We start from the raw sequence: 9890 nt of genomic DNA, 5'->3' as shown, positions 1-9890 counted from the left end.
GCTAATCCTAACCAGACATGTACACACTGAAAAAGGAATCTCGATCTGCGGGTTTCAGTCGATGAGAACATAGTAGTTTCGTTTTCCATGCGGAATTGACGATTGTCAGCAGCCCCCTTTTAGCATTTCTTGAGTATTTCTACCTGAATATGGGCTGGCAACACCCAAGGTCAAGGACGACAATTCTGCATTTGGCTTGAGTCTTCAACTTGTGATCCATTCTTTTGTGGCAGCAAAGGTGTGCCAGCACTAATTAGGGGCGGCGCGCAGAGGATCACGGCAGCTAGAACAACGCGTACTACGAGTCGCTGGTAATGAGAAATGTATTAGGTGCCCTCATTTTACCAAAGAAACATGTGCGTGCTTCTGAAAGGGGACTGTTCAGTGGGTGCCGCTCAACTCTGGTAACATGGCATAAATGGCACCACATCATCAAGGACTCTATATGATTGCAGGTGTTCTTACCCCAAGTGTGAAGACATCCCTCTACACGTCAAAGTGGGACAGTTCTAAAGGTGGTACTCCCGTTCATTTTCAGTGAATTTCTCCTACGGGACGGAAGCGATACGTTTTTCTTCTCCCTCGTTATGCAGTCCGGAAAACAATCCGCACACCTTCATCAGACGTTTGCCGTAAAAACGTCATCTTTCCGTTATAAGTCTGCACCGGCAGACACTCACTGAGGAAAACATCCTCATGAGGTGAAGAAAACACGTACCCAGTTATGGCGAATGTTCGACGCCTTCGACATGCTTCATATGCGGTCACCTAAGCACTGTCTATCTCTGACGCCAAGCAACTCATGCGCTTTTTGGCACGTCCATCAGCAGTGGTTCGATCCTTTCCTACCAAATGTCCTACTCGCGTCGCCACTTCGCGTGCCAACACCGGAACATTTTCAGAAGTCCTTAAAGCTGGAAAGGGAACAAGGTGATAATTGTTGCAGTCAATGAAAGTGGCGTCCAGAAAGACATTTTGCGTATGAACACCCTTGGAGCGCATATACAACACTGAGTTTCAAAGCGTTTTACTGCATTGATTCAAACGAGGAGTCTCACGACATCCAGGTTTCGAAACGGGCGCTGTCGGCGAGCAAACCTCAATTAAAGACCTATAGTCACAAGCTCATACTCAGCCTACATTTACAAGCTTGGCAGCTAGCTGGGACCAATCCACATGCACACAGGCTACTGAAAATGGATTTCACGATGATCCTGGACTAAACACTTTGAGTCCCATTGACCGTCTGCGCCAAAGTAGGGTGCCTAACGAGAAGGCAGAAAAAAAGGAATCCGAATTGTGCGAAAGGCTCTCTGGACTATCTTTCCGGTTCCAGGTGTCTCCCTTGGCGTAGAAACTCGCTTGATCCACCAGAAAATATGCCGCACAGGACTAGCAGATTTATTGCCGGGCAAGTTCCAAGCTTTAGACCCCTTGCCACCTATCCAGCGATCTTGAATAGCTATTTTCGAAGTCCTAAATGGATTCTCTTGCAGCTTAAACCTCCGTGGCAGCTTCATTGTCCTCTTTCTTGGTACTGCTAGCATTTTTTGAAGACTCAATCTGCTTGTAGTTCCGATACTCACATCCATTTCCGCCCACCTTGTACACCATGGCCGCACTATACAGGATGTTTGCCATGGAGAAGGTAAGGATGATTGTTAGAACCTGACTGATGGAGGACGTAACCATCGCTGACTGGAAAGACATGGTGCCGTCATGTAGAGCAATCCCCCAGTCGACCCAGTTCAATATGAATGTCACGAGCTGTACACACACACCGAAGCAAGTGGCCACTGCAGCAACGGTCCTGGATCTCTTCGTAATTAGAACACGTGATCGCTTATGCGACTCCCACTGAAGGCAACGGGATCTCCTCTCTGAATATAACGAATTTTTTCCCTTGTGCGAGGTTATAATGACTTCAGCGGTGTGCCTCTATCTGTACTGCTTCGGTGTCGATGAATACTACCGTGCCCGCAAAATCGGGCTCACATGAACTTCCCATACTAGAATCAGGTCCGCCCTGAATTCCTATACTGCCCGTCCAGGGACTCTGAGAAATAAACCAAACTCTGATTCCCGCTTGACTTGATAGAATCTTACCTTGAAAATTGCGTCAGAAAGCTGTAGCACGAAAACCATCATCGTGAAAATATACGAAACGATTCCCAGCTTCAGGACTCCGAGGACGACGGAGACGAGCAGCGCTGTTGCAACTGATAACGTGAATATGGCATTGTACTTTTGCGTAACTAGGACAGGATGTGATTTAGTGGCCTGATATAAGTCCATTCCACCAACTAGGCCATAATATACGGCAAACAATAAAACTGCAACCGCCAAATTGAAACAGCTGCAGCTAGCCGCTTTCCCTGGGTTAAAGCAAATTGCACACATGTTCCCCATCTTGATTCGTTGAAGAAAATGGATCTTACTGCTCTAATGATTCAGCAAGATGTTTCAGTCCCACTGGGTGCTCCTGTTTCACGATCGATAATGGATCGACTACCCTTAGCGGGAAAATGCACTCGCCGCAATCGACAGGAGGGACGCCGAGTGTGGGATTTCCGTCGGTCAGGTTCAGAGGAATTCGTCGGTCGACATCAAAGTTACTAAACAGAAATGTTGCTCCCGGCGATGGAGATGAAAAGTTGAAAGGGTAGTGAAACACAATAATGTAAAAGCCATTCGGTCCTTTACTAGCCGTACAAGAGACGCAACCGCCAGTTGATAACAGATGCAGCGGAGGCGTGAGTGACTTACCAGTATGCACCGGATCAATCGCTTGCCGCGAGACATGGTCAGTCGAGTGGTAGTGGAGGCACGGTAGTGTGCGCGACACCCCCACCCCGCAAAAAGCGGGTTCTGGTTGCTACCCCCTCGCCCGTCAAAACTGAGGAAACCGGCTGTTCCCCAAGAAGGGTACGTGACGCCCTACACTACTGCTTTTAACTGCCTTTGAGGCTAGCGAGACCCAGTTCCAAAATTTAGCACTAGGCAGTTCTTTGGTGGCCACAGTTGACAGTGGGTTTATATACTGTCACCGTCCGTGGCTGTTCTCCCTGGCGTACTTGCACGAATGACAACGGACCGCAGTGTACATGATCAATAGAGGCGAACGAAGGTTGATGTTTTTCTCAACACACTTGCTTTTGTGTGGTAATATTATATGTCAGCATGCAAGAACCGTTCGCTTCAACACACACGTTTGACAACGGGGGAACAGGAGCGTGCGCTCCCCTAAACAACGGGTTCTGGCCGGTGCCCGGTAAACTTCGGCCGCTCAATACAGGGGAAGTGGTGGCAACTGTGCTGGCTGAGCACCGTGGATAACCTAAAGGCATCCGGGGCTTTGGATTCATGCACGACGAGGCAAGCCTGAGGCTCACATGAACGCACTGCGTGCTGATGCCATCGATGAGGTACGAGCAGAGCGAGACTCTTTGCAGGCACGTTGATTCGAGTGTAGGTCAGTCTCTGGCACGTAGCACACCGCCTAGCGATTTCCGCCGTATCCCCGAGAGAGCGGACGGGCTGCAGCACTAGAAAAATGACGAGTCAGGTACTGTGAAGGGACCGTCTGTTTGCAGGTGCTACGTTTATCTGCTGTGATCAACTGAAAGAGCAGATCGATGAGTCGAATCTTCTTTTCGGCAGGATCCTGTTACCAGTCTACCCGCTGGAGGACACACGCGTCCCCGGTTCAAGCTCTTTCTACGCAGCAGCCCCCATCGATTTTGAATTCCTTTGAGCTCAGAACTGCACATATCTGTCGAAATTTCTTATGTGGTAGCCGAGTAGAATAAGGCCGATAACTTAGTTTATCATGGCTGGAGCAGTAAATAATATGTACCGAGATGTGCAATCACCTGTATTGGGCTCAGAACTACACAAAGTGCCAGCCGAATTTTTCCTCTTTGGTAGCCGAGTAGAAAGAGGTCAGTAACTTACAGAGTTAAGCATGACGACGGAAGGAACTGACCAAACGGTGCCGCGTCGCACAACTATTTCCTGTGCCAGATGCATGGTCTATGCTACTCCGTCGAGCGTTCGGAACGCTGGTTGAAGATCAACAATCCGCATGACTAGAAGGTGATGACCGTCTCTGAACGTTAATCCGTAGCCTTTATGCAACCAGAAGCACCATAGGGGCTTCATTTTCTGAGCACGACCATTTGCTTTATGTCGATGAACGTTACATGCACGTATTGGGGAACGGCTCCGCAACGCGGTTCTCACACTTTAAGGGGCGTCAAACGAAGTAATTTTCGCTGAAAAATTGTTCAGTTTCTGGCTCTTTAAAACAACAGCTGCAGCCGAGCACGTTGCATCTGGCTGAATATAAGTGCGTGCCTGACGCACTTTTAGGATGCGGCGGCCCCCGAAGGGGGCCACGGCACGGCTGCCACAGCAGCTGGAATCGAATTGTAGGGAGAAGGGGCGAGGAAAATCACACAGCATTCTAAGCTAGACGAAAGAAAAGTCGACAACAACGGAGCTCTCTTTGAAGTCAGTCTGCTTCAACAGAAAGGCGGACCTGCCCCTACCTGAATCTGGTCGACAGTCTTCGGAGTCCCAGCTTACGATTTGTTGAGCTCATGGAAAAGCTTTAACGAATACAGCACATGCATATTCTTGCATGCATTCTCCATGAGTCACTCTACTACACGTTTCGCGTGACTTTTTCGTAAAAGAAAGTAACACTCTTTCTGGCACAAGATGGCCACAGCCTTGTCAACGCACTAGGGAATAATGCTCGATTTCAGTGCGCCTCCGTGCTATCACGAGCGCTGATATTTCAAGAGTATAATTGAGCAACTGACAAAGCGTCCGCGCAGCTTCGGGACTCGTGAAACGCTTTGAAAACACACGTACTTCTTTGGTGTGAGGCTCACGCACATTTGGTAGTTCCACGACAGACAACTGATCGAGCAGCTGCGTTAATGTTTGCTTGACTCCATCTCGCTTGCCAACATGGCCTTCGATGTTAGGAAGTCATGGCTGAAGAAAAAAGTTCTCGACCTACTGGGAGCTCACCCGTCCCAATGGGACACCCTCCTTTGCCGAGTAAGGGTTATACTTCTGCTTCTGAGGTCCCATCTCGTATTTCGGAGGTATGATTGAACGATAAAATGAGATACGAGAGAACGGTGCGGACACGAAAAAGTGTTCGAATATGCAGCAGCAGCGTTTAGAGCCAGACGACCATCGCTGGGTCGCTCATGAAGAGCCATCAACCTCATTCATTTATACGGAGGCGTGGCACCCTTCTAATGCTGCGCCCATTCTATCGTATACTTTCAATTTTTGCCAGCAACAAAATATGTCCTTGCAGTCTCTGTGTCCTAAAAGAGCTGATTGACACCGGCTAGGGATGCGTAGTGTGCTGTCGCTCTCCTCGTCTGGCGGTAACTGGTGTTGCTGGCATGTAGATAAACGAAGATCCATGACTTTGTACGAGCCACGATGCCGAGAAGCCTATGAGCAACCCTGAGGCTTTCTCAGGTTGCAGGCAAAACGCATGGACGTTTCTGATTCGCTTCCGCCCTTTCTTTGTTTACTGAAACAGAATGAGCAGGCTGCTGACAAGCAGGTGGTGACTTTTCTGAACAGCAGCTGCCAAGGGGAGTCGCTGCTTTTCTATCTCAGACAGAACACCGAGAGCGGACAGCACGGCAAGAATTGTTCCCCCGCCCATGTACGTAAGAAGTTCCATACACATGGGCCAGATCATTTGGTACAAGCTGCCAACAACGGACTCCTTAACTTTAACTGAGGAGTCAAGTAAGGTACAAACCGTTGTTTTTGTCATTTTTTCAAAAATACACTCTGTTTATTCAGATAACTATGCCCGCACAGTTACCGTTTTCTCGAGCATCTCTGTTTATCTCGACCGATGTACGCAACCATACAATTATACCCATGACTCAGCTCCTTTTTTGACGCCTGTGGCGTCTACTGATTTGGTTCAACCTTCTCTCGAGGATGCTCACCAAGGGCAAAAATGCTTTACGATTCAGATAAGTTGACAGACTGCACAATTTTCACCATACTTCTGCGTAGTGATGCTCCGGTGTTTGGCGGGTGGATCTCAGGATGACTGCCATCCGAGTGAAGAACTCGCCGTCGCAGTCAACTTCTTGCCTCGCGGTGATACCGTGCGGCTTGTTGCCTACGCAGTCAAGACGCAGACTGGCACGATCGACGTGACTGGAAAGGTAGGATCCTGGAACTCCTGTATGGCCAGAAGAGCTATTCGCTGATTCGCCCCCTTTGAGATGGGCAAGTCGGGGTGTGGGGGGGGGGGGGGGATGCTTTTTGAACTCACGGCTACAGTTGCAGGATGTGTAAGTGGAAACGTACTTAATAATGCACCTGGTGCAACTTTGTTAACGTGCAAATGCAAAAGGGTTTAGGAATCGCCTTTTGGAAAGACGAAGGCCTGAACAGAACAGAGACGGTGGCATCAGCGAAACGCCCTCGTCTTTACGGCTTCTACCCCGCATGAAAAAATGTTCTCTTTGTAGGCGATCACCCAGGAAATGAATCGATGCATCGCGACTGGCACGGCCGACGAGCGTTTCATCTATGATCTGCGCTCTTTGATGGAGGATCTGTATCTGCCCCTGCTAAGCGATCCCGCTCCCGGAGACTTTCAGGAGGACGAGCCTTTATTGGCGAAAAACAGTTTCGATTCCTCTTCACGCGCTGACAAGTGTTTTTCGGAGGCTGCCGACAAGCTGCCACTCGTCCAGGCTGGCAAACGGCGAAACTCTCACGGCTCCGTAGATGAGGAAGACCTGAGCGACTGCAAAGATCTAGCAACTGATGACCGCATTGCATATGAAGAAGAGGTAACATTCTTTCGACGAGATTCTACCAAGCGTATCTTGCTACAAATCGCTTCCTTTAGTTTGACATCACGTGAGGCACCTGACTGTTGGCATACTCCTAATCGTACGCAAAAACGCCGCAGAAGGTAAATTCGGTGGTGACTATCACGCCTCGAGTTACCATCAGGGTCCTGGATTAAGCGAAAGATCTATCACTGTACTTTACTCGACATAAAACTAACTAAGGAAGCATTTACTGCCACACGGTACTACTTTTCGGTGGCCGATGAAGCTGTCGCGTGCCTATCGTTTTAGCGGCTCAGCACACGAGCCACCGTAGAGCAAGTATGTCCTGGATTCCGATACAGGATCATAATGAGAAAATTGCAATTGCAGGGATCCCTCCCAGGGAAGGCAACGAAGGCATCGTGAGACGACAGTTTTGAATTGTAACCTCTCAGAAGCGCGGCACCTCCTACGAGATCTTGAAGTGTTTCATCCAATGATGCTTCTCGCTTTCGCTTCACAGATCGATGAAGGAGGCATCGCACCAAAGGCACGGGGGCCTGTTCCGTGCCAGCCTGTGATGACTCCGCAGTTGTCTGGGGAGAAGAGTTTGACGAACGCTCCGCGACGCTCCGTTGACACCACATGCGCTATTGACTTGTCGGACACCTGCCGACATGAGCTTGCAGCTGCCGCCGAGGAACTCACAGCAAGAATCAGACTGGCGATTAATGAGGTGTGCGAAGCGGTTCCGCTTCGTGTGCCTTCCGAAGACCTCGAGGGCATGGCTGACTCTAGAGACGCCCATCTCATAACTGCTGTCGAGGCAACCATCGAAGACTGGACTCAGGTAGTTCATCTTTGCTAACGAAGCGAGAAAATACCGAAATGACCGCTACACTTTCTGTTGTTAGTGTACTTGCTGTGACAGTTATCGACCTTGCGTAAAGTGGGCACGAACGCGGACGATGGACTTCCTGGCACCAGGCAGGACAAAGAGTCTACGTAGTGACTAGAGTTGAGTTACAGAGGCATCGCTTGTAGAATACATCGCCAACCATTCTACATTTAGCTTCGGAGTCAAGAGAAGTCGGCCTGCAATCGTTTCTTCTTGCAAGGCATTCTGGACGATGTCTACAACCGGTTCTAACATTGGGGCTTCACTTTGCCCACAAGGCCGTAGAATTGATAGTAAGCAGACGCAACGAGTATCTGGGGTTTGGTGCGTCAGACAATCAGAAGTGTCGTCGAGGCGGAGACTCAGAGGCGACCGATTGACAAATATCCGCAAGCAGAGTTAGACTTTTGGCGCGAAAGGTAATTCATTACGGACACGAAGAGTTATCGTATCGACTCTGTTGAAAACCGAATGACTTTCAACTCACTTCTTTCAACAGCTGTCTCTGTTTCGCAAAACTAAATTCACTAGTTCCCCAAAATCTTACGGAAACCCTGGAGAAGCCAAGTGCGCGGCGCATGCAGCAGCACTGTTGGCGAGGGTCCACGAACACCGGAACACCGAGGTTGTCACCCTATTCGTTTTTTTAGCGTGCAGCGCTTTGCCGTAAATGTGAACGTGGGGTGGATACAAAGAGGCATCGTGCTTACCCGTGAATCGATTGTAAATCGCCAGTGTATCAAAGATAACGTACGCTCCACACGCGACTGTCGAGACCACAAATGGTCAAAACATAACGTACGTATTCCAAACCCAGTTCGTTCACGAGACACACCAGGAGAGGGAACACGTTACAGCATGATGCATCTGCGAAAAATGTGTTGTCGTTGAGGCGGAGTAATGCTTTCCAGGAACTCGGCCGTTTCCACGCTTTACGAGCAGCTCACAGTCCTCAGGACACAGCGAGTTCTTAAATGGTTGAGAAATGCGAGTCCTGATTCCAGAAGCTTGGAGGACTTCTACAGTCGCTTCGAAGAGCTCCAGAAACTGTATGTGGAGGCAAAAGATACAGTCCGGTTTTTGTCGACGCTGGAAAGGTAGGCGTCGAACACAGAAGGATACCAGACTGCGTGCCGCGTGATGCTCCGTTTCGACACAGAGTTGCTGCCAGTCATAGATTCAGTGAAAACCCTGATCGTGTACGCAAGAAGTCATGGAATCACCACAGAACACACTTTCGACACTCAGCCAAAAGCCAGGAGATCGACTCGTGTACCAGCATCGACTCACTCACTGGCAGCATGCTGCTATGTAAATCCGGGGCTTGACCCCTTCGCACTGGCCTCCCTGCGTGGAACATTTTCTCTTCGACCTTCAGTCGTGTAAACGACGGCGAGGGTCCTAGCGCATGTTCAAAAGCTGCAGTCTGCAGTCGACCTAATCAAAATTATAGAAGCCGAAACATATATATAATGCCTATATACGATATCTATCTGTCCGCCTATCTACAACTTGCCGCTTATTCGCTGTTCACGATACGCCGGCAACCTATCCGTTTCTCCTCTACATACACGTGAATTTTTGTTCCACGTTTCAGACCGCCTGCATTGTTCTCAAAATTAAATTCATGCATTCATTTGTAAAGCGGGTACACGATGCTGGCTGGGGTAGTCTGTCATCGACGCGGAGTTGGTTGCACTCCTGTGTAGCCTCCGTACACAACGAAAGAATGAAAAATAACACGCTGACTTATGACAAATCTGCCATCTGCGCTACCTCAGACATTTCAAAAGCCTAGCCACAGGCTCTCTCAAAATCGTCGCCGAGACAATTGCCCCCTTGTTGAGTGCCATACGCATGGTTTGGATCACCTCACGTCACTATAACACGGATGAGAAGATGCAGCCGCTCATGATTCGAATTGCAGAGCAGGTAAGCGCCAGGGATCATGGAGTGTGGGAACTCTCCTGGACAGCCCTGTTTCACCATTGGCTTCCTCCACGTCAAGAACCTGAATCAAACTTACATAATTTTGCTCACAAGCACACAAATAGGCGCCTGCCAGCAGCCGCGGAAACATCTTCGTTCACCACACACGTGCTGAGCTCCGTTGTGGCCTCTTCCGATCTCATGGACCACTTGAAAAAGAT

The 9890-nt window shown here is 49.3% G+C and overlaps 2 protein-coding genes across 2 annotated transcripts in view; one reads left to right on the top strand and one right to left on the bottom strand.

Moving 5' to 3' along the window:
• Positions 1 to 360: 360 nt before the first annotated feature.
• On the bottom strand, positions 361 to 2692 carry TGME49_309990 (hypothetical protein). The gene is made up of 3 exons (XM_018782601.1): positions 2107 to 2692; positions 719 to 1767; positions 361 to 401 (listed from the first exon to the last, which is right to left on the bottom strand). The coding sequence occupies exons 1-2, from the start codon at positions 2407 to 2409 to the stop codon at positions 1498 to 1500; spliced, it is 573 nt and encodes a 190-aa protein (XP_018635592.1). The 5' UTR covers positions 2410 to 2692; the 3' UTR covers positions 361 to 401; positions 719 to 1497.
• A 2285-nt stretch (positions 2693 to 4977) lies between these two features.
• Positions 4978 to 9890, top strand: part of TGME49_309980 (dynein heavy chain family protein) — a gene marked incomplete at both ends in the record, with an annotated part of 44053 nt that continues 39140 nt past the window's right edge. The window contains 8 exons of the mRNA XM_018782600.1: positions 4978 to 5070; positions 5573 to 5701; positions 6099 to 6221; positions 6531 to 6857; positions 7366 to 7692; positions 8074 to 8159; positions 8652 to 8837; positions 9522 to 9672. Coding sequence (XP_018635593.1) covers positions 4978 to 5070; positions 5573 to 5701; positions 6099 to 6221; positions 6531 to 6857; positions 7366 to 7692; positions 8074 to 8159; positions 8652 to 8837; positions 9522 to 9672 — 1422 coding nt within the window. The remainder of the gene's footprint in view (positions 5071 to 5572; positions 5702 to 6098; positions 6222 to 6530; positions 6858 to 7365; positions 7693 to 8073; positions 8160 to 8651; positions 8838 to 9521; positions 9673 to 9890) is intronic.

This window comes from Toxoplasma gondii, chromosome XI (assembly GCF_000006565.2).
Source record: "Toxoplasma gondii ME49 chromosome XI, whole genome shotgun sequence".
In the NCBI taxonomy this organism is placed as follows: Eukaryota; Apicomplexa; class Conoidasida; order Eucoccidiorida; family Sarcocystidae; genus Toxoplasma; species Toxoplasma gondii.
The sequence above is the reverse complement of the archived record's forward strand: the minus strand, read 5'-3'. Positions and strand labels throughout refer to the sequence as shown.